This window comes from Clupea harengus, chromosome 17 (assembly GCF_900700415.2).
Source record: "Clupea harengus chromosome 17, Ch_v2.0.2, whole genome shotgun sequence".
In the NCBI taxonomy this organism is placed as follows: Eukaryota; Metazoa; Chordata; class Actinopteri; order Clupeiformes; family Clupeidae; genus Clupea; species Clupea harengus.
Genome location: NC_045168.1, coordinates 5849316 through 5874415, shown reverse-complemented (window position 1 = coordinate 5874415; position 25100 = coordinate 5849316). Strand labels below are relative to the sequence as shown.

General features: G+C 43.1%; 1 protein-coding gene across 1 annotated transcript in view; it reads left to right on the top strand.

The window, feature by feature from the left end:
• The window catches only part of ctnnd2a (catenin (cadherin-associated protein), delta 2a), a 308508-nt gene that overhangs the window by 196917 nt on the left and 86491 nt on the right, over positions 1 to 25100 (top strand). Inside the window, 1 exon segment of the mRNA XM_031583814.2 lies at positions 21385 to 21517. Coding sequence (XP_031439674.1) covers positions 21385 to 21517 — 133 coding nt within the window.

Below are 25100 nucleotides of genomic sequence, written 5' to 3'. Positions count from 1 at the left end.
GCTTCGTGGTTTCAAACAGCTCTGTCCTTTTCAAACATTGTCTTGCTCCATTTACATTTAAACGATGTAACATGGAATTGAGACATAATTAAAAAGGGCAAGAATAATAGAGCGTACATGTACATCATAAAACAAAGATATTTAGGCTCTCTCACAGCTGTCTTTATTATTTGAGACAGTGCTTAACTAAGTCAGAATTGTCTTGAGTCGGTACCTTTCCTGATCAGTAAAACAACTTTCTCCCGCAAATAACTTATTTTTTTCAATAAACATCTTTACATTGGGAAAAGGATCATCAATACGAACATGATGAGCATGTTTGGTTTTCATGAGGAATGACTTCATATCCTCTACCGTACATGTATCATTTGAGAAGCCACTCATACGTTCACTGATCTCTTTCTCTTTTGCGGTACTTTGAAGAGATTCACCTCTGTTTCCATTAAAAGAACTTCTCTCTTCATCAACATTGTCCAAAACATTTTCAACATCAGCTACTGAGCTAGTGCTGTTTGGGGTGTTTTCGCATGCACCAGTTAACTCATCACCCGCTGACTCTTTCACAGTGCCACTGCCAAAACACTTGGCACTCATTCGTGCCGCAGATAATATATTCCCATGACCAATTATCTCCCCAAATGCAAGACTACAGTCCTCAACGCTGGCAGGCCATGCTAGTTTCACAGCATGACGCCTTGTAAGAAAACTTCAGTCTTTCATACCTGGGGCAGTCATACTCCCACAAATAAGGTGAAAGCAGACGCCCAGGTAGGCGATATACAGTGGGGAAAATAAGTATTTGAACCCCTGCCGATTTCGCAAGTTTGGCCACTTGCAAAGAAATGTGTGATCTATAATTGTGATAGGTGGTAGGTGGTAGGTGTATTTTAACAATGAGAAATAGAATATCAACAAACAAATCCAGAAAACTGCATTTTATAACATTTATGACTTTAATTGTATTTGATGCAGAAAATAAGTATTTGAACCCCCAAGCAAACAGCAAGAATTCTGGCTCCCAATGACCAGTGTGGCATCACGAGGGGACGTGTGGTAGAGGGGCGTTATGTTCCTCTCCCGGAATGGCTACCACGCCACAAGATGGCTGCCGGGAAAACTACATCTCCCAGAATGCACTTCTCAGACAGGTGCAAATGCCTCAGCCCTCTGATTGAAGCGGGAGCTCAGGTGTGGGAGAGGGAGAGAACAAAGGAGCTGAGACACACACCAAGCGAGAGGCATCGTACGTGGCACAAACTGAGTTCGGTGTCTGATGAACTCTGAGTTTGCAACCACAGCCGGGAGGAATTAAGTTAGGAGCAACTTTTTGAAGCCTATGTTTTGCCTTTGGAGAACTTTATTGTTTGCTTCCTGAAACACTTTTTGTTGGTTAATAAACCAGATTCTTTGTTGGAAAGCACTTTTGCCTGCTCTGTTCTGTTGGTTGCGCACTGCCCTACACCTTGCTCAGTGGTAAAACCTCTCATGATACCACACCAGTTATGTGCCCAAGAAGCACACAGATTAGTCCTCATTAGGCCTAACAAGGTACACCTGATCTCAACTGGTGACGTGTACAAAAGAAACCTGTCCAAAGAATCATACTTCACACCTTCAACCTCACCACCATGGGCAAGACCAAAGAGTTGACCAAGGACGTCAGAGATAAGATTGTAGACCTGCACAAGGCTGGAATGGGTTACAAAACCATCGGCAAGCAGCTTGGTGAGAAGCAGACAACTATTGGTGCGATTATTCGTAAATGGAAGCAACACCAAACAACTGTCCATCGCTCTAGGTCTGGGGCTCCATGCAAGATATCCCCTCGTGCGGTATCGGTGATCATCCGAAAGGTGCAAAATAACCCCAGAACTACACAGGGAGAGCTTGTGAATGATCTCAAGGCAGCTGGGACCACAGTCACCAAGAAAACTATTGGCAACACACTACGCCGTAATGGTTTGAAGTACTGCAGAACTCTCAAGGTCCCCCTGCTCAAGGAAGCACATGTACAGGGCCGTCTGAAGTTTGCCAATGAACACTTGAATGATTCTAAGGAGGATTGGGAGACAGGATGTGGTCAGATGAGACCAAAATCAAGCTCTTTGGCATCAACTTGACTTGCCGCGTTTGGAGGGGGAAGAATGCTGAATATGACACCATCCCCACCGTCAAGCATGGAGGTGGAAACATTATGCTTTGGGGCTGTTTCTCTGCCAAGGGTACAGGACGACTCCACTGCATCGAGGGGACTATGGATGGGGCCATGTAATGTGGAATATTGGGCTTGAACCTCATTCCCTCATTCCCTCCCATTGAAAACGCAACCTTAAGGATTTGGAGAGGATCTGCAAAGAGGAGTGGACCAAAATCCCTCCTGAGATGTGTGTAAACCTGGTGACCAACTACAAGAAAAGTCTGACGTCTGTGCTTGCCAACAAGGGTTATTCCACCAAGTACTAAATCATGTCATCAATCATGTTTTGCTAGGGGTTCAAATACTTATTTTCTGCATCAAATGCAAATTAAGTCATAAATGTTATAAAATGCAGTTTTCTGGATTTTTTTGTTGATATTCTGTTTCTCACTGTTAAAATACACCTACTATTACAATTATAGATCACACATTTCTTTGCAAGTGGCCAAACTTGCGAAATCGGCAGGGGTTCAAATACTTATTTTCCCCACTGTATGTTACCCTACTCTATGTACTAGAAAAATAAAGCACAAAACAAGAAAAGTAAAGCACACAAAACAAATAAGCATAGAAATCGAAAAAAAAGATGGAACAAAGAGCACAATCATTCGTAGCTCAGCTTCTCAGCGCTCCACCCACTCGCTCCCAGCACGCACTCAGAAGGAGAGAGAGAGACAGAGAGAGAGAGAGAGAGATAGACACAGAGAGAGAGAGAGATAGACAAAGAGGGGAGGAGTAGAAGGGAGGAGGAGTGATATATATATATATATATATATACTGAGCCTTAGCATATCAATGGCATCCTCATGCTGCCAAACTGCATTGATGTTTCCCTCAAACAGACCCTGCATACTCCCATAATGCAACACTCTGAGCCTGTAGTGACAAGCGCCTGTTTGAGCCCCGCTGGTAGCTTCACACGGTTTCATATCATAACCATAGTCTTTACAGCTGGTTTTAAATAGAGTTGGAAAACAGAGTGATGAATGGCAAAACTCAACCACAGGAGCACACACACACACACACACACACACACACACACACACACACACACACACACACACACACACACACACACACACACACACACATTCACTCATGTGGTTAAACAAAGTTAGTCTGGAAAACAAAACTACACTGTAGAAAGCTATAAAGCTTAATCATTGAACTTACTATATATGCTTATGCCCCAAAATTGTAAACTGTCTGTTGCAGGTAAAATTAACATGTAAGCAAAGTATTTTGTGCTGCTCCCATGTAATTGTATACATTATGTACGCTGTTGGTTGTCAATTTAGAGCCCCCTGCCACAGCTGGTATCTCCTCCCCATGCCAGTTTGGGGCTGTTAACAGCCATTAAGGGGCAGTTTGTCACCCCTCTGCTCTGTTGCATCCTCTGCCCCTGAGTTGTACCCCCCAGAGGGGCAACTTGTTTATCATTTGTACTTTGGGAGTACACTTACTGAAAGAGAGGAGGAGAGAGTGATGGAGAGAGATGGAGTGATGAAGACAGATATATTGTAGAAAAGAGATGTGAGATTTGAGAGTCGTGGTGTTGTTGCAACTCAGACATGTTGGACACTAATGTCAACTGGCAGTAGAGAGGGCACGGTTTGACCCCCCCCACCACCCCCACACACACACACACACACACACACACATTCTGATCCAATCCGATTGGGCAGCTGCCCAGGTCTTTCTTCATTAGGACCACTGTGGGTGGCTCTGGCACTGCCTGTTTTAACAAGGCGCTCCCACATCCAACAGGGCAGTCTGAGGGCAGCTGACTGCAGCCCAGTTCTGGTGTCACGTCAGAGCTGATTCTGTCCCAGTGTTAGCACTGTTGTGCACGGCAGGGTGTGTGTTTGTGTGTGTTTGTGTGTGTTTGTGTTTGTGTGTGTGTGTGTGTGTGTGTGTGTGTGTGTGTGTGTGTGTGTGTTTGGGATCAAGGGCTTTTTTAACACTTGCAATACACTTATAGTGTCAGTGGGTAGTGCATTAATGTGATACTGAAATCCAAATATACATTATGTACTGTAATGATTTTACTACAGTATACACCATGTCGATATTTTGTGTCTACCATTTCATCTCATGCTTGACTGAGAGGAATGAGTTTAGAAACAAACAGCAAAGTGTCTGAATTGTTTGTGTTTCGTCGTGACCCATAAATTGACAGTATGCAGGAACACCAATAATACAATAACTCTGGCATTCTGACAGTCCTCTCTGTTCTTCCTATCCTCCTCTTCTGTTAAGTGCCTTTGCTATCCAATCAGTCGTGGCTGATCTGAAACACAAAAGATTTATCAAAGTAGTATAATGAGGGATGCAAGTCTGACATGTTGCTACGCTCCCAAGGTAACTTACTAACATGACACGCTTGCCGTAGTTTTAGCGGAGGCATTGCATGATGCAAGCCTGTAATTTATAATTAACACCTTCATCAAATGCCAGTGTGAACCTTTAAAATGAAGCAAAAGAGTACATCTGCAGCCTATAAATCAGTCTAAAATGTGTCCAAATGTTGCGAGATGTTTCAGCACACCTCTCTCAAACATGGCATATGGCTTGATCCAAATGAACTGCGCCTGCTTGGTGTTCTGGCTCCAGTCCATAATGGATGTGAATTGGCAGTGTCAGTTTACATTTTCTTCCAAGATTCGTGGTTACAAAGTTAGACTGCCACTTTTGATGAGATTTGGCAATATGAAATAGAAAGTGTGTAGAAGGACTGCAAACTAGTTGTAATCCAAGGGCCAACCTGTAAACTAGTTGTAATAAAAAAAAGAGAGAGAGAGATCAGTGCACTTTACTGACATTAAGCAACACGCAGCTGTTTACAAGAGAGAACTCCATCGCCTCCCATAGCAGAATGCGTCATTGTGTCATTGATTCTTTGCTAGTGGTAACAGATGGTTTGATTGATGCAGGTAGAAGTGGTAATGGGCATGATAGGCATTTATGAAACCAAACACTGAATAATCTTAAACATTTCTTATGGTGTGTTATATATGGAATACACAAGTTTGTTGTTTTGTTGTTGTTTTGTTGTTGTTAATTTATGTAATTAATGAATGTTAATTAATTTTGGGATGTGGAAAGAAAATTTGTGCATCTACCTCTTTGTGCTTTCACATTGATGAGATTGTCTGTCAATTTTCAAACTTTTGTCTTTTGAAAATTCTTTTGAAAATGCGCCGTCATACGACAACACGTGCTTTTAGTTTCTTTTCCCCATGTTGCACATTAGACATTTTGGTCAGCCCATTCAAAATGTTTTTAATATATATTTATTATCATATAATGATTGGGTTATTGCACAATCATGGCCGACTCAGCCGCTGAGTAAGGCACCACTACAGTGATGGGTGTATCCCACCACACAGGAAGTCAAAAGGTACAAAAAGTAATATTACAACAAACCCTACTACCTTTAATCTCAAACAATAAATCCTATACAGCGTGTGACATTTTCAAATAACGCTGTCAGCAATGAATGCCCTCAGCATATGCAGACTGGGGGTTCACGCTGGGTGCACAGTAGCATGGAGTTTATCTACGACCTGCACCAGCCAATCCCCCTTCAGCCCCTGCAGAGCGCAGAGCTAAAGCCTGCTGTATGGGCCGGCTGGAGCAGAGGCATACTTTATGGATGAGGCTGGAAATAGTTTTGTGGCGGTTATGAAGTCTTTTCTTCCTAATTGGGATGCAGTGCTCGGGGGATGCTGATGCAGGATCCTCTAGTAATAGGGATTTATTGGCAAGGGCTATTTTCAGCCTGAGTGCTCCTTAGTTAGCGACTGAAACGGCCACACTCGTAGATTTACGACGCATCCTGATTTACCCTCTCCCTCCGTTCACGGTGGCGCCAACAAATCGACACGGTTCAACCTGCTGCTTCCAGAAGGCAGGGAGAGGACGGAGCGCTGCTTTGATGTCTGTGTCCCCGGAACCTGTTAAATAGCTGGGGAAACTCCAGTGCGGAGGTGAAAATGTGTTTATGTGGAGGGCAGCTGAGGGTTTAGGAGCCGGGGGAAACACTCAGGGATGAGTACAGCGGCAGAGCCCAACACTGTGACAGAAGCGCCTGAGCTGGCTGTGGGAAACTAGAGGGTTTATTGCCCAGCAGTTGTGTGTGTGTGTGTGTGTGTGTGTGTGTGTGTGTGTGTGTGTGTGTGTGTGTGTGTGTGTGTGTGTGTGTGTGTGTGTGTGTGTGTGTGTGTGTGTGTGTGTGTGTGTGTGTGTGTGTGTGTGTGTGTGTGTATGACGGTGTGTACATATACTTGTGTGTGTGTCTGCGTCTATGTGTGTTTGTAATATGTATACGCGTGTGTCGGGTGTGTGTGTGTTTGTACACATATAGGTTTGTGTGTGTGTGTGTGTGTGTGTGGACATTCACACACTGTGGATAATTAATCCCACTCTGCCTCTAACTCCATGTTGCAGATAGAGGCATGGGCCCATGCCTGCCTGTGTAAATCCCTGACTAATAGGCTGTGGCTCAGAGCAGTAAATAAGACATGCTGCTTCTCCATTTTAAATGGCATCTGTGCTCAACTCAACCCTCATATTCTGTGTGTGTGTGTGTGTGTGCATATGTTATTGCCTGCAATCAGCTTCCATGCTCAGTCTGGTGGTGTTTTTGTGTGTATGTATATACGCATTCTATGTGTGTATGTGTGTGTGTGTGTGTGTATGCGTACACAGACTTCTCATAGTAATTTAGGTCAATAGACATACACACACATACTCTCCCTCTCCTTCTCTCTCTCATTCTCTCACATAGATGCATGGTCTGAGAAGAGTGACACATACATATACATATATACATGTATCCACTCCTCTACTCCTCTGTGTTAGTGTGCATATTAGCTGAGCTGAAGCGGTCGTCTGTAGAGCGACGTCACCCTTATCATCTCCACCAGACGCCTCTCTCCTCCCATGGGCCGTGACCTCACAGCAAATGACGTGACAGTCTCGCTGACAGTCAACCACTATACGTCACACACACCCACACACACACACACACACACAGACACACACACACACACACACACACACACACACACACACAGACACAGACACAGACACACACACAGACACACACACACACATAGACACACACACACACACACAAACACTTGTGAGCATAAGTGTTCGTGTTCTCCTCCTGCTGGATGAGCTTGCATAATAGCTCAGTTGGAACGGTGGCCTACAGGTATACGTCACCTTTGTCTTGGAGAACTCCATCTGTCCCAGACAGCCTCTCTCGTCCCTGGGGCTGTAACCTTAAATAGTAGGGGTGGGAATCTCTTGGCACCTCACGATTCGATTCGATTCCGATTCAGTGGTCAACGATTCGATTCTAAACCGATTATCGATTCTACACCGATTATCGATTCTAAACCGATTATCGATAATCAATTCTAAACCGATAAAACGATTATCGATGCATGTCGATTTTTAAAACATCTGAGTTTGCTACTCAGAGTCTCAAATCACTTCCTACTTTGTGTTTGATAATTAAAGAAAATCAACAGATGAATTACCTTCTCTATTTTTTATTATAGAAAAAGCTTTCCCTTGTCACAATTATGACTTTCAATGAACAATGCAATAATCGATGCAGCTTGCATTTCAACACAAAATGAATGTGTAAAAAAAAAAAAAAAAAAAAAAAATTAAATTTTTTTTTTTTTTTTATTATTAAAAAATCGATTATGAACTTTTCTGAATCGAGACAGAATCGTTCTAGAGAGAATCGAGAGAAATCGAAAAATCGATTTTTTTTCCCCACCCCTATTAAATAGTACATCATATGGACATGTCACATATGGCCACCCACAGCGCATCTCACTGAGCCATCCCCACACTCTGAAAGGCATATCTAACTTGGTATGTCTTTATTTTAAATGGTATAGTTAGGGTGCCTTTTGAAACATTACAGTTCAACAACATTTAATAAAACAGCTTCATAACTAAGTGTGACACCATTAAACAGAACTGCATTCTCTATCAGTTTTCTATCTTAACATCTGTTTGACAGAACAATTAGAACTGCTAACAACAGAGTACTGTTGCTAATAGAGGTGTGAATCCTAACTGGCCTCATTATTCAATTCGATTACGATTGAAAGGGTAATGACTTGATTATGAAATGATTCTCAATGTTTCACGATGCATCTTGGCCTTCGTGGTTTTCATTAATAAATACAAGCACTCAGACTTGAACTCTATTTTCCCTTTAAACTGTAAAACAGCTATTTTAAAATAAATGAATGATTCACATTATATTAACTGCTGTCTCCTTTTTCAAAGACGATTATCCAGCTATAGGCCTATGTCTAAATGTCTTGTAAACTTGTTTCATATTAAAACAAATTTTATTACTGTAAAACAAAAATATAAAATAAAAACAGCACTCTTATAAGATTAAACATGATTATCCATATCACAAGATAATAAACAGACATTCATATGTAGGCCTATCTTTGGTAAATACATGGAAAACCTACTGAAAGAACCGCAAATTGTATTTTGCTTATATGACATCGCAGGAGGTAGTAGCAAGTAGGCTACTGTATTTAGCTTAGCAAGCAGAGCTATATTAAAGCTATGTATTTATTCACTGAGGACTGCACAATTGCATTTAAAATGCATTTTAAATATAATGAAACTAACATGTAACTGTATGGCTAGTATCCCAAGACCCAACTGATTGTGTCGATGGAGCATACCAGTATGTGTAAGTCAACCTTTCATTCACTGATATCTAGCTCGGTCGAGACATTTACATTAACTGTACTTGGCTCGCGTCGCTTCGGGGAATGTGTAATCTTAGGGTAGTGTGTACCCTAGGTATTACCAGTGTTATCTGTAGATTCACTTTTCATTCATCAACACAACTGCATATTGGAGTAATATGGGTTTGAAGGAGTAAAGCCATTATGCTGGCATGCATATTATTTAATTACGTTGTTTAAAAAATCGATTATTTTCTTTTTCTGCATTGCGATGCATCGTAAAAAAAAATTATTTTCCCTAGTTCTAATTTATAAACAGTCAGCATGGTGAATGGGTGTAGAGGCCATTGTTGTTCTGTCAGCCCCTGGTCCAGTGAAGGGTTAATGAACTTGATATCACTGCAGCCCTGATGATATCGCCACCCTCTCCATCCCAAAGCAGCATCCATGAAATATGAAAGGCAGCCAAGCCTCATGCCTTCATTCCCCACATTCTAGAACATTCTGGAGCATTGAATGAAGGGTTGAATGCCGAACATGACCTGCCCTCTAGATGCGTGTGGTCCGATAACGTGTCTCTGTAATAGGGAATTGTTCATCTGAGGAAGATGGGGAGAAAGAATGCTTCGAGCCGATGTAACGCCTTTAAGCGTGCCCAGTAATGTCCGCCTTGACCTTATTCAAACATGATTTGCGCCCCGGAATGATACTTCATCAAGATAATGTGTTTTGGCATCGTCGGGGTGTCCACACCCCCCCCTCCTCATCTCTATCGCCCTCATTAGACAGCTGACTGATAACTCACACTGCAGTTTGTTATCCCCTCATCACATCCGCCCGGCTCTGCTGATTGAATGTCGCCATGGATATCATGAAACAAAGGGCACTGATTTCCTGTTGCTTGTGCCATTATTTTTGTTTTCATTATTTTTTTGTCTTTTCTTCTTCCTGCCATCTAAGGGCTTCTATTTTTGAGAAATGTTTACTTGTTGCATTCCAGTATTTGTTTGCCATGTAACGTATCCTCTAGAACAAGACAAGATTGCAGAGCTACAGTAGATGTTTGTTTGTTGGTTTGTTTGTGTGCGTTTGTGTTTTTTTTGTGTTTGTTTGTTTGCATGTGTGTGTTTGTGAATGTGTGAGTATCTCCTCAATCAACAGTGAGCTTGGAAATGATTAGTTTGACTCATATCAGCTAATTCTGCTTAGCATGCTAGTGAGCACATCCGTTGCTTAATTGAATCACTGCCAAGGAGTTTGCCTCTTTAATTGTGTCGCTATCGAACATGACTAGAATAGAACCACATTCAGCCACTTCTCAGTTAATTTAAGATCACAGTCCTAATGAACTAGCCCGAGTTTTCCCCATTACTGAAAGGGGGATGCTGATAGCTCAATTAAATGTTTTATTTCGAGAGAAGGACCCCTTCAATTAGCCTGTGTTAAAGCAGATTATTCTCACCAATGACACCGACTTTACTACGGGTGTCATCTTTTCTTAAACTAATTGGACCAAAACTACACTTACGCCTTGTCATTTATGTTGTTAAAATTCGGCTGCATAAATGCTAAACTCAGAGTATTAAAATGTGAGGCCATTAAATACAAATATTCTGCTATTTTGAATAAATCTTTACACCCATGTATCAGTCTCAGTTCACTGGCAAATAAGCCCTTGCCAAGTAGTGAAAGCATCCAAGCTGATCCATTGAAAGGGGTCAGACAGGACGAGCAGCAAACTGCCGTTTTCACCGTCTCCTTTTTCACCGCCTCTCATTGCGCCCTGGTAAATGAGATGGTAATGGCCGACTGCAGCGGTGCCATATTTACCTGGGTAATTGATGTTGTGGAAACTTTTAGAAAGCCGTGTGCCTGAGTGTTTGCACATTTTGTTGTCAAACATGTTTGTAACTGACGTATTTAATGAGGGGATAATATTTGCTGTGTCAGCCTTGACAATCAGCACTTCCTCTCCCGGTGGTGATGGAGCACCTGTCTGTCTGAGCAGCACTGCTATGGCAGCCGCTTGTCTCTCAGTCTCTCTCCACTGCTTCAGCCCCCATTATTTACCAGCGCTATATGCTTATATAGCCTTTGCATTGCTCTACAGTTGCCGACTGGTAGACTGATAGTTCACAGCATCTGTGCTTACAGCATACCCAAGACATTGGAGACTCATCTCAAGTGACCAAAAGAGTTTGTCATTATGGTTAAGTATATGTTTTTAAACATATTCCCAAAAAATTGTGATTCTTTGATAGTGATTTTAGAGACATTTTTTATGTAATAAATATGTCTTTGGAACCAACTGTCAATCATAATAGAGCTCGTCAGCAGCAGCACGGCTCCTGAATGTGGTCCCAGACTCCAGAAGGTTAAAGGGAATGGAGCTCTGGCAGTGTAAATGCCACTGGTAGAGACAACATGGTTCTGGGCTCTTGGCCAGGTTGAGGCTGGCGCTGGTGCTGATCTCAAGTACGCTACTGTCTGTGTGTAAGGTGTATTTACTCCCAACCAAACTCATTCCCTGAGATAAAATAACACAGTCACACACACACACAGTCAAACACACACACACACACACATATACTCACAGACTCAAAACAGACGCAGAAAGGACAACAAGGACCAGCTGTATTTAGCACCAGCCATAAAAACGAGTCATGAGTTTCAAAGGTAGATCCTTGTAAATGTCTAAATGTAATCCTGCAACCAAATTAAAACGCTCTCTGTATTAACACTACCCCAGAAACATAATTGCTTCTGCCAATGACCTATAGCGTTGTTCATACTCATAACTAAACGGATAGACATGCTAGCCATATATGACAAGTCGTATAGCCTGCTTGAGATTAACCTTCATAATATGAGCTGCCATTTGATTTGAGGTCTCCCCAGCTCATAGCACGTGCATTGGTTAGCCATATAACAAAGTAATGGGTGCTTGAGTGCGATCTCTGGTTGAGGCGGTGGGGGGGGTAATGGTCACCGAGAGGCCTCCTCCTGACTGAGGCTCTGCTGGCTGGCTGGTTGGCTGAATTTGATGTGGGCTTAATGTGAGGTAATGATGCGATTGCAGCCGCCTGGCCTCAGAGGAGAGACCGCCTGTTAATTGCCTCATTTAATATTGAATTCCACCCCTCGCTCTCATACAGGGATGTAATCATTGCTCACCAGAAGCTCTCGCCTATCGGACGGACGTGGGGGTAAGGGGGGGGGGGGGGTAGTGTAGAGAGGGGGCCAGCCATTGATTGTTGATTGTTGTTCAGTTTAAAGCCTGCTGATGAAAGAGAGAGTAAAGCTTGTGTGTGTTTTTGGTCAGTTTTGTGTGTGAGCCTTTTTATGTGTTTGTCTTCTGCTCTGCATCCTAAATGATATGCTAGTGACTTAAATACTGTGAGAGGGTTGCGGTTGCCGAAAACCATAGTGTACAGGGGGCAAATATGCACTACCTATGTGCCTCGACTTAAATGTTAAGTTATGAAACATGTACATTTTGGTGATCTGTTGGTTAGCTGACGAAGATCTCATAGTACCTGAACCTGAACAAGTACTGAATATGTTTATTTGCTTAACAGGGGACTAAGCAGGGACTGGCATGGTGCAACCCATATCACATCGGTGTGTGTGCACTTATGTTATTAGCACCTGAATCTACCTGTTGAGCTTCAAGACCTCATCATCACTGTTATACCATTACTTGGTCCATTAGCGTGGTGGTTTTCAGTTTGGGTTTAACTTCACTATTGTTTTTCTGAGTCATGTTAGCCACGACATCTTTCACATGACAGGCAAAGAAGACGGTGTGTAGTGATGAGTTAACATTTCATACTGTAGCTCTGGTCAGTGCATATTCATTTTACAGTAAGCACAACCACTGTGTTACTGTCCCATAGCTCTACATCCATTTCCTGCAGTCATGTCAACAAAAGGCCCATTTCTCTCCATCATGTGACCAGCATGGACACAGCCAGTGCATGGGTTTCACCTCTTACTGTGAACACAGTCAGTTCATACTTATATTTATATTATATTAGTGCACAGAGTTGACTTGTCTCTCATTATTCATCATCCACCTAGCTCAGTCAGGTGCTATCCAACAAGGAAGAGGCTAGCTTATACTGTAAGGTTGCTGATAGGCTGTGCAGCAGAGCGGAGTGCAGCAAGGAGGAGGAAGAGGAAGAGGATTGATCTGTGCCCCCCCCCCCCCCCCTGATAAATCAGTCAAACCAAGGCTTTGGTTAATCACCATCAGTCAGCGGGGCCGTTTGCATCTGCTCCTGCCTCCTCCGGCTCCAGGGCCCCGTGATTGATGGTGTTTTTCTGTCTGATCTTCTTCCTCAGTCACTGAGTCGACTCATCCGTGTGAGCGTCCCACCCTTCCCTTCCCCGGGTGCCTTCTGCGTGTCGTTTATTCACAGGCTGATTTATTTGTTTTCTTTTCTGGAAAGAAAAAGTATTTTCTTTCTTTTCTTTTTTCTTTTCTTTTTTTTAAACTTTCACTTTCTCCTCTCACAAGTATTCCCACTGACTCTGTGTGATGAAGTCGCTCAGGCATGTTAATAGAAGTGCATGCCTTTCTGTCAGGCCTCTGAGACTGATGGGCTATGGATCTTTATTCCGCTCAAGTTCATTTGAAACGAGTTATGGGATTTTTAATAACTTCTGCGAATCAGTCATCGCTAATTTCTCAGGTGCAAACATGGGGGCGCCTCAGAGCGGCGGGATCAGACGCAAGCAGGGGAGGAAGGGGAAACGTGACTGTCGTATGCCACCCAAAATGTCTATCTTATCTTTCTCTTCATCTTCCTCTGTCTGGCTTTTTCGCTCTCATTCGCTCTCTATTGCTCTGTCTCTCTCCTTATCTATCTCTCTCTCACACACACTCGCAGTTGATTGAGGAAAGACTGTCTCTAGACACACAACCACATATTCAAACACAAACACACACAAACACACACACACACACACACACACACACACACACACACAAGAGAGAGATAGAGACAGTAAGCGAGAGAACACAGAGAGATTCCCTCCCACCAGGTTTTTATATTTTCCGGAAAAGTTTCCAGGTGTTGTCTCACAAACAATTTGAAAGAGCTATGAGACAGCAATTACAGAACTTCTCAGTCAAGGTTTCAGAATCACAGAGTTTATTTATTCCACTTCTCGTCTTCATTTTGAGCTTATTTACTAGCGAGCAGACATGTCTTTCATTGCGCTGTAGAGACAGTAGAGGTTCTCTGTTGGAGATCTGAGCTAAAGTCAGCTTCACTCTTGTTCACTTCCCTCTTCTCCTTCCCACTCTCTCTGTCTTTCCTTCATTGTAGTCATCGCTTATTCTCTCTGAGAACCTTGACCTACAGGCAGTGGCCTTCACAGTCCTGTCATGCCCACATTAATTTGTATGAAACAGGTGTGTGTGTGTCTGTGTGTGTGTGTGTCTGTGTGTGTGTGTGTACATATGTGTGTGTGTGTGTGTGTGTGTGTGTGTGTGTGTGTGTGTGTGTGTGTGTGTGTGTGTGTGTGTGTGTGTTTCTGGGTATCTATGTGTGTTTATGTGATAGACCCTGTGTGTGTTCAGCAGCAGTGGTGGTAACGGCTGTTGTGTATTGACATTTTTATTTCCCGTGTGTGTCTTTGGCAGTGTGTGTGCCTACGCCATGTGTGTGAGCAGTACAACCACTACCCCAGCACTGTGTGTGTGCGTGTGTGTGTGTGTCTTTGTGTGTTTAAGTGGGTCAGAAAATGCAGCGAATCTCTTTGATTCTCCTCCAGACAAAACAGTAATTAACTTCTAATTAAGGCCGTTGCCGCGGATACTGTTGTCTGTTGTTTTTGGTAAATGTAATAATGGGACGCTTAGCTGGAGATATTGACTTAAGGCTGATGAATCACCTCTATCGATGAACTGCAGTCCTGAGCAAATGATTGGCCTAATATTTAGACAGTGGAGAGAGAGAGAGAGAGAGAGAGAATGGCATGATAACAGCAATGGACCATGCCTTTTAGAGGTGCAGTTTTAAAGACTATTCTGGACAGGTTTCATTTTACATTGCCCCTGTTACAGCTGTGATTGATCATATTCACTGTTAAGGACAGTACAGGGACCGTTTTAAAGGTACAGTGTTTAAAGGGACAGTTTTTAACGGTACAGTGTTTAAAGGTACAGTGTTTAAAGGACCTCCCAACTGTTTCCCAGATAGCGAAACCAAAGTGATTTAATTATGATAGTAAATCATTAATTACAACCCTTAATATTGATACATGTTTGTTAATGGTAAAGTTAGTAGGTTTTTTTTACTTCTGAATGGATGAAATGCTAAATATAAAGCCTAATTCAAAATTTAACATGAACGAACCATCAAAGTATTAATACAAGTCTCTACTAAAGGTTAATTAACACTAAAAGTATGCACTAACTAAGCTTATTTAAATGAGCTTTGAAATAAACCCTTGAAATAGATCTCTGTCAATCTAATTTCTCATATTCCCTCCTAATTCGATGGTATCTGCATGTGTCAGTACATGCTGGCCCTTCTGTAGTCTTTATGAATACTCTATATTGGATGCTTGTTTACAACTTAAGTCATCAGAGAGCTCTATGTCAAACATGAAATTGCATCGGTCCTTTCAACTCAGTAAAGATAAAGAATACATATACTTCAACTCAATATATTTATATATATACTGTATATCAGGAGTGTGTCACTTCCATGTCTGACAGAGCACCCACATGCACAGCATGTGCTGTGTTAAGGAAGCAGATGTGTTATTCCAAAATGACTGTAAAACAGGGGGAATGTGTACATGTTTGTTGTCTTGGAAGTTTGTTGTTGCTTGATGTATAGCAGTCCACGCACAGACATGCTCACAGAAGAATGTTATTACCACCATCGTGTATGTATGTATGTATGTACTGTATGTATATATGTATGTGTGTGTGTGTCACTGAAGTACTGGAACATTCTAAGGTCGTGCCATCGGGTGCAGAGGTGATACTGGTCTCTTCCTGTCTCCCCTCTCAGTGAAGACGTGACTCACACGGCTCTCCTATGCGATTGAGTGTTTGTTCGTAATTAGGATCGGCTTTAAATAGCACCATGCGCCAAGCCAGTCAACCCTCCAGATGGGTGCCATGACAACGCCTGTCCCCTCACATTAATGTGGTGCATGTTGCCCGTGCTGACTGCCTCCGGTGTGGGCACATCACTCCCAGGGTGTTATGGGTCGGCCGATGCCTCCGTTTGATTGGCTGGCAGTTCATTATGCGCAGAGGGTGATGCTAGTCTCTCTGGGTGCTGCCTATTAAACTCCCCACCGCAGGAATACACAGATCCATCACACTGTCTGTCAATTCTCATCAGAATATCAGCATGCACAGGACAGACAGAGAGAGAGAGAGAGAGAGAGAGAGGAGGAAAGAGGGAGAGAGATAAAAGGGTGGGGAGAGAGAGAAGAAGGAGAGGAAGAGAGAGAATGGGAGAGAGGAGATAGAGAGGTGTCTTCAGACGAGATTGGGAGAGCAGAGAGAGGAGAGGAGAGGAAGGGATTGAGATGGGGAGAGAGAAGGAATGAGAGAGAGGAGATGGAGAGGTGTCTTCAGAAGTTGTAAGATGATGTGGCAGCTTTCATGTTTCTCGTTTCATGTGCCTCATGGTTGTTTTTTTCTCATCCCAAAACTCTCACTCCTTTTTTTTCTCCCCCTCTCTCTTCTCATCCTGCTGGAATTCAGAAGGCATGAAAGATGGGGATAATCAAATGAGAGCTCAGTTTAAATTTGTCATCCACTGTGACTATTTCAGACACTGGCTGCTTTGCTCTGCCTGTCAGGTGTGTGTGGGTGGGTATGTGTGTGGGTGGGTGTGTGTGTGGTTGTGCATGCATTATACGTAGATGAATGATTTCCTACACACTCACACCTCTTTATTAACAATACGCTGGCTGAGGCATCTTTCCCTGCCAGTAAGTACAAAAATATCCGTTGGTACTATATGGTTTACTGGGGGCTTTCGTCTACGTGAGAGTGTGTATGATCACATCTGTCGCCCTCAGAGAAGCTTTCCAGCACAGCTGTCCTTTTCCCTGTCCCAGATCTGTCAGATTTCCCATGCAGTTTTACACGTTTCTGATTTAGAGAGGGGAGGCAGGCCCATCTGACAGTGTAACTGGGCTCTCTCTCTCTCTCTCTCTCTCTCTCTCTCTCTCTCTCTCTCTCTCTCTCTCTCTTTTAAAAGCCTTCAGTGTATGTGCACACAAATCACGTTTTACAAGATGGGTGTGTTAATGCCTATGCCCATTTAGAGTGTGTCTTGTTATGATTGGTGTTTAATTTCAAACAACCTCTCGCTCTCTCTTTTTAGTGGGTGCGTTGTGTGTGTGTGTGTGTGTGTGTTTGTGTTTGTGTGTGTGTGTGTGTGATAGAGAGTGGGGTGGTTTTGTGGGCTTTTAATTAATGAAAAGCGTGATGCTTATCTTATCGGAGGATCATTCTCATCTCTCTTATCGGCCCAGTCAGGAATGATCCGAGAAACGGGGCCTGTGCTATGCTAACACCCCACTGATCGTATCGCCGCCCGTTTGATTCAACAAGAGAGTATGTGTGTGTGTGTGTCTACAAAGTGCTCTCCCACTCTCTCGCTGGCTTCTGAGGGCTTAAGAAGGGGCCGCCTCGATCTGTGTGTTTTGCGTGGTCCACTGATTCTCTCTATCTTCACAGCACTTATGGCCGGCGCTGATAACAAACATTAATTTAGCACCTTTATTTATCTAAGGCGTCAGACGGAACAATGTAATAAGAAAGTTGTACCGATCTGAACCTCTGAGTGGTCTGGGGCCCTTAAGGAGCTAGATGACCCCAGATGACTGGCTTGTGCTTGTGTAATAGTCAATAGGGGTCTCACATTTTTATTGTGCGTTATTTTATCTTGTATGGCTGCACACCTGACCACGGGGTTATGACTTTCATATCTATATACGTTTTGTATTATATATTTGTTTGTATCTTATATCTTATCTCATTTTCAAAGTGTATGTTTGGATAAGAGTGTAAAATATTTGGTCAGTGTTTAATTCTGTCCGCACTGCCTTCATAAGAGTCCAGCACTATACCTTTAAGTATGGTAGGGAAGTACACACATGGTGTAACAGCCTTAACGTAGGAAGACATACAAATAAAGAGAGGTAGAAAGAGGAAAAGTCAAACCGAAGCAAAACCCAATTTCAGGCTGGCTTTCCGCAGTGCTTCCATTGTGGGCATGGCCTGGTGTAAACGAATGATATTTCTGGGAATCAGATACAGTATAGTGTGTACAAGAAGAATTACAGGTAATATGGGGGGGTGGGGTGGGGGGGTTGCAGATCCATACTTCCACTGTTTCTCCATCTCTAGCCTCACAGAACAATGCTTTCTGAGGCAGTAATGCAATAAAGCCAAAGAGCATTTGGCTCTTAATGATATAAGAAAACGCATTTATTTTCCTCAGCCCATTACCCTCTCTTCTCCTCTCCTCTCCCCTCCCCTCCTGTCATCTCATCTCCTCCCTTCTCTCCTCTCCTCATTCCTCCTCTCCTCTCCTCTCCTCTTCTCTCCTCCTCTATTCTCCTCTCCCCTCCTGTCATCTCATTTCCTCCCTTCTCTCCTCTCCTCTCCTGTCATCTCATCTCCTCCCATCTCCTCTCCTCCCTCCTCCTCTCATCTCCTCTCTTCCCTTCTCTCCTCTCCTACTCTCTCCTCACTCCTCCTCTCCTCTTCTCTCCTCCTCTCCCCTCCTGTCATCTCTTCTCTCCTCTCCTACTCTCTCCTCACTCCTCCTCTCCTCTTCTCTCCTCCTCTCTTCTCCTCTCCCCTCTTGTCATCTCATCTCCTCACTTCTTTCCTCTCCTCACATCTCCTCTCCTCTCGTCTGCACAGTGATCCTAAGTGTAATGGATAGAGTCTTGACGCTTAGACATATAAATCATGTTTCTATCCCTCCACCCATCACAGTGGGATTTTGGTTTCTCACTGTTCTCATTAGTGTGATTGCGTAAGCTAGCATAAAGATAAAACGTAAGAAGAGCAATAGTGTGATTGCGTAAATAATTGCTTTTTTTAAGGTTTGTCTTTATTCCACATCGACACTGCTCCAACTTTTACACGTCCATCCTGATCCCGCGTAGTGCTCTTGTAAAAATGGTTGCAATGCCTCCTGTCGTTTTTGGTTATTGACATTTTTCATTCCTTTTTTCCCCCCATTGAAATTAATGGTAATACTCTTGCCTATTGTGATGTTACTCGATCTGCCAGTTGTAGGCTACAGTAGGTAGACTGATGGTAACTACCATAGCTGGTGAACTAAGATTATGGTCCTTGTCATTGGTCATTTAAACCATTTCATTACGTTTACATATCTGGCAGCTTATCAGATATTTTCCCGGACTTTAAAGAAAAGATTACAGAGCGCGGAACGCTCATTTCACCGATGCCATTAAAGTAACACTATGGAGTTTCTGGAGCCCCCAGGTAGGGGGTTACTTTCTGCTGGACTATTCAGTAATTTATTTGCTGTCTTGCTTTGTCTTGCTTTGTCTTGTGTTGCACTTGCTTGATGTTTGACTGTGTTAGGAAAGTTGTTGGCAAGCTAGCCAACATAGCTATCACAATAACATTACAAAGACGCCGACGCGAGAGCACTTATTACTAGCATCAATGTCCAAGCGTGTTATAACAAGCTTGCTAACATCGCTAACGGATGTCTTTTTAGCGGCTAAACTTAGCGAAACCTGTTGAAATTTGCTTACTTTGTTTATGACAAACTAGCGAGTCAACAACTTTCCTAACACATTCAAACATCAAGCAAGTGCAACACAAGACAAAGCAAGACAGCAAATACGTTACTGAATAGTCCAGCAGAAAGTAGGCCCCTACCTGGGGGCTCCAGAAACTCCATAGTGTTACTTTAAGTTAACATATCTGGCTGCTATCAGGCTGAGATTTTCAGGTATGTGACATCATGGTAATACGGTTATCATGATAATATGGTTATCATGGTAATCACGGTACTGATGGTGCAGTGGATTGCATTACTGCCTTCCAAGCAGTAGACCCAGGTTTGGTTCCGGCCAAAGCAGGATGGACAAAAGCATCAAAAGTGAAATACCCGACCTTTACCCTTGTAATGGGCCAGATTGTTCATGTTCTTGGTCAAGCAGGAAACGGAGCCATCCAAACATATTACTGCTCATCTGCTGTAATATTCAAATAAATGAAGATAATAATTGTCTTTATTTCAGATGGTGTTTTGCTCATGTTAATTTAAAGTAACAAGGTTATTTAATATCCATGATAAGTAAGTTAGCCACTCAACTATTTTCAGCCAACAGCTGATAGCAACATAGGACGCAAGCGTTAATGTTTACAGCTTAGATTGCTCATTTTAACATTTTAACATAATGCTCATGGACACTCATCTGTATTTTTTTTATTAAATTAAATTAAATTAAATTAAATTAAATTTAATTTAATTTAATTTAATTTTATTTAATTTAATTGAAGAAACCATCAACGCTGTGGATTATTCACAATTTACATTTCAGCTAATGTTTTGCTTGTGTAACATTAAATTCAAAGTGAGGAGGTAATGTCTGCGATAACAAACTCGTCAACTAGCTAGCATTGCTAGTACTCAGTGCCAGCCAACAATTAACGTTAGGTGACTTAGCCAATAACAATACATATCTGCTCATACATTGCCTTTTGCACATGACAGCACAGGTCAGTTATACATGTAAATATGTCTGTCACTGTTGTTTTCATTGGTAATCAACAGACAGCCCCACAATGTCACATAGGAACTGACATAGCTGGCAAGTTACTAGCATAATGCTAACTGATGTTGAAAATCAGCATTGAGTTTACTCTGCATATTAGCCCATCATATCGGGCATATGCTACCAAACTACAGGTAGTTTTGTATAATCTGTCATAAGGTGGGCAAGTGATCCTCTGCTGCTGGTGAGCAATCACACTTCACATTTTCTTTGCGGAAATGCATCTCTAATGCTGTCTATTCTTCTTTCTTTCATTTTTTCCCTTGACTCTTTCTTTCTTCTATACTTCCACTTCCCCTCACCCTTCCTCATATATCTTGCTTCTTTGTGCTCTTTAACCACCACCCTCTCTCTCTCCTTCTTTCCCCCTCACTCTCTCTCTCTCTCCTCCTTTCCCCCTCACTCTTTTCTCTCCTCCCCTCTCTGTCTCTTTCTCTCTCCCTGTCACCATCAGTAAAAACCACAGAACAGTTGATTTTATATATTTTTGATTTCTTTTTTGTTGCTTTTTGGCTATGACCTTTGTTCTTTTATGTTGGTACTGGGGTTCTTTTTGAAACCTGGGGTTCCATTTTGTTTAACTGTCTCTCTCTCTCTCTCTCTCTCTCTCTCTCTCTGTGATTGTAGGGAGTTTGGATGGCGAGACCCAGAGCTGCCCGAGGTCATTCAGATGCTTCAGCACCAGTTCCCGTCAGTCCAGTCCAACGCCGCAGCCTACCTGCAGCACCTGTGCTTTGGGGACAACAAGATCAAAGCAGAGGTAAACGTCCTGTGGGCCCTCACTGTACCCACCCTCCACACGCTACACAGCAGAGCTGATAGCTCGGGTCAGGCAAGGCAAGCTAATCTTTTTAGTCAAAGCTAATTAGGCTAATTACAGATGTTTGGTCTTGGTTTTATACTGTTCCAGAATGCCAGTGCCAAGCTTTGCCAGTGCAAAGACCCGCACAGGTAGTAGAGTTATTCTGGCACAGATTTGGAACGGATTTGGGCCAGATTCAGGGCCAGAGCCAGCTGATGCCTAGCCAGGAAATATTTCACTACACTTTGCTGTTATGTAGCATTGTGTCCTTGTCAGTCCCTTGGAACAACAGGCTGTACATGTTTACCAAAAGAAGCGTTCTGACGTGTTCTGTTTTTTTGTTTTTAATGGAATTAGTCTCTGCGGTACACACACTCAACAGATAATTCACCACCTTATTGGAATGTAATGCTGTGTAGCTGAACCTTGATTTCCCCATAGTGAATTTGCTGCATATAAAGTGGTCCTGGTGTAGCTCTCGTAATTATCAGCTAATAGCGCAGTCGCACAATAAGAAGAAAGCAAAGAGCCATATTGACAAGCGCCGGGGAAACAGTGGACCGGCAATTCCCCCCCTAGGCTTAAGAGGCTGGCGCTATGAGGAAATTAAATTTAGAGGATACATCTGTGCCAACGAAACCACTCGTAACTCGAGATCAGGCAGCAGCACAGGCGGCGGCACACAAACTTATTGTAACTGAATGAAAAGAGAAGCAGAAAAGATTATAATTACTTTGGCTCATGTCGCACCAGCACTCAAACTCAAAGTGAAGCATTCTTCACAATGGATCCCCCCCGAAAGTAAGCCAGTTTTTTTCCTTTTGGTTTCTTTAGGGATTCTAGATTGTACAGTCTTTTTATTATCGACCTTTGCCCAAGATTTACAGTGCAAGTCAGAACTGTGGGCCTGTATGGAGTAGGGGTACTGTGTTTGCCTATTTTCATTGAAGCATCCAGCCTCGTGTCTACTGGTATTAGGAAGTACACGTCTCACGTTTCTGCACTGCTCAGTCTCTGCACCGCTGTTTCAGACACCTCATGGCTGCATTCACAATCACTTTGCCCTGTTCGTTAGCTGCACAGATGACTCAAACCCATGCTAGGGAGGACTTCAGCGCTACTAACAGCGGTGAGACGCAGATAGCCAAGACCCTGTGTCATGGTTGTCCTGACGGTTGCATTGAAGTCATCATGCATTCACAGTCTTCCTCTCTCTGCACATTCAATATGTCTTCTCAGCGGGTCCTGGAAGAAATGTAAACGTGTTGAATTGGATTAATAATATATGACGTCATTCACTAAACACATCCTGTGTGTTTCCCAGCCAAACTCAGCAGAGCACAGAGCTACTGTCTGATATGAAGATCCGTGTTGGGCTTTTGTTGGGCTGTCACTCAGCGGACGGCTTCATTATGAGGTCTGCGGTCTCCGGGGCGACCGTACCCAGCGCGACCACTTGATTCAATTTGAGGCCGAAAGCCATCTGACCGTTGGCCGGACAGCTGTCTGAGTGCCGTGCGGTTGCCCCGGCAACGCTGCAACCGCTCACCCCCCACTGTGGCGAGTGAGGTCAGAGGATGACTCAATCTCACCTCTGCGCTCTGAGGCCAGGGCACTCTCAGCTGGCTCTGCGGGAGGGGAGTCACCATCCACAATGACTCAGTGGTCTGTCTCTCTTTCTCTGTGTGTGTGTGTGTGTGTGTGTTTGTGTGTGTGTGTTTCATTGTGCAGCTCACACAGGCCAAAAAAGCTATTCCCACACAAAATTGAATTGTCCATAGAATTGTCATGTGGACAGGACACGTTTCTACATGTATGTGTGTTTGTGTGTGTGTGTGGGGGGGGGGGGGGCATATGTGGGCACCCGTGTGTGTGTGTGTATTGGGGCTTTCAGGGCTGGTCAGATTGTCCCTCTAGAGGTCTGCTATGGGACAGGGGGGTTCTCAGCAGTTACCTGTGCTCTGTGTTACGTACACATACACACACATAAGTACACTGACAAGCATTTACAGTATATTTTGTTTATTTCTTTGTTTAATTCATAACTGGCACCTGCTGCGTCCTGCTGTGTACAGCTGACAGTCCCTCAGTAAATAAACGAAACTGAACAAAACCAAAAGGAATGAAAACGCGTGGGCTCGCTGTGCACGGCAGCATTGACTGGGGACGCTGGAGAAGAACATTTGTTTGGTGGGAAAGAAGGTAAGCATCATCTCTCTGGGGGTCCTTCAGGTGCCAGACCATCTGTTACGTTTCTTTTGTTTTGTTTTGTTACACACACACTCACACTCACACACACACTGAAAGTGTATCTTAGTTATTCCCCAACTTTCCATCATTTGAGTATATCTTAGTGGAGTATGTCCTCAACCTATCACTAATTCGACTTGACGTGGAGGGAAAAGTGAGACTTCGTTAAAGGAACTAAAGAATGCCAATGTCTCTCTGGGTTTAAGGGAATGTTGTGCTTGTTTAGATGTCGTGTCACTCTCTGGGTTTAAGGGAATGTTGTGCTTGTTTAGATGTTGTGTCACTCTCTGGGTTTGAGTGGATGTTGTGCTTGTTTAGATGTTGTGTCACTCTCTACTCCTGTATATTGCTGCAGAAGTCTCAGTCTGCCTTTAACATCTGAATGGTACTGCAGTAATCGCTAGCTGGACTTCGTTTATGGACTATGTGTCTGTAGTGTGATACAGATGCCATTACACCTCCCTAGGCAAAAATCAAATCACTAGTCACACAAAGTTTTGAGAGAGTATCTCGATTGTTATTTGTATGCCAGATGTGTGGTATACTGTCAAAATGGGAAGATAGGTAGGTAGTCTTGAGTGGCTGAATTGAGGACAGTTGTGCTGGTGCTGTGATTTTAGCAGAGGCTGATGCTGTTAGGAGACTGGTGGGAGGGTGTTCTGTCTGGACTCTCAAATACTGCACCAAACATTTGCAGAAAGTGTGTCTGATAACAGAGATCTGTCTGGATACAGAGAACAGAGAACAGGTTTGTGTTCTCTATTTGGGGGGGGGGGGGGGGGGGTGAAAGTGGTTATAATTCATTTCCGAGGAAATGTCATCAGAGTGGTCCTATGGTAATCCAATCACGATGCATTTTGGGTTGATTTGCTCTTGGAAGCATGTTAAAGAATGTTTCCTCATGAGGTGCCCTAGAGAGATGTGTGTGTGTGGGAGTATCTGTGTGTGTGTGTGTGTGAGTGTGTGTATGTGTGTGAGTGTGTGTGTGTGTATGTGTGTGAGTGTGTGTGCAGGGGCGTAACTATAGGTGGTGCAGCAGGTGCGGTTGCACCTGGGCCCGTGGGGCGCGGGGGCCCATAGCCGAATGCAGATTTATATATATAAACTGTATATATATATATATATTAGTGCTGTCAAACGATTCAAATATTTAATCGCGATTAATCGCATTTATGTCATAGTTAACTCAAAATGAATCGCGATTAATCGCACATTTTTATCTATTCTAAATGTCCCTTCGTTTATTTATTTTTTCCATCATTTTATTTTTATTTGAATGCCCTTATCAACA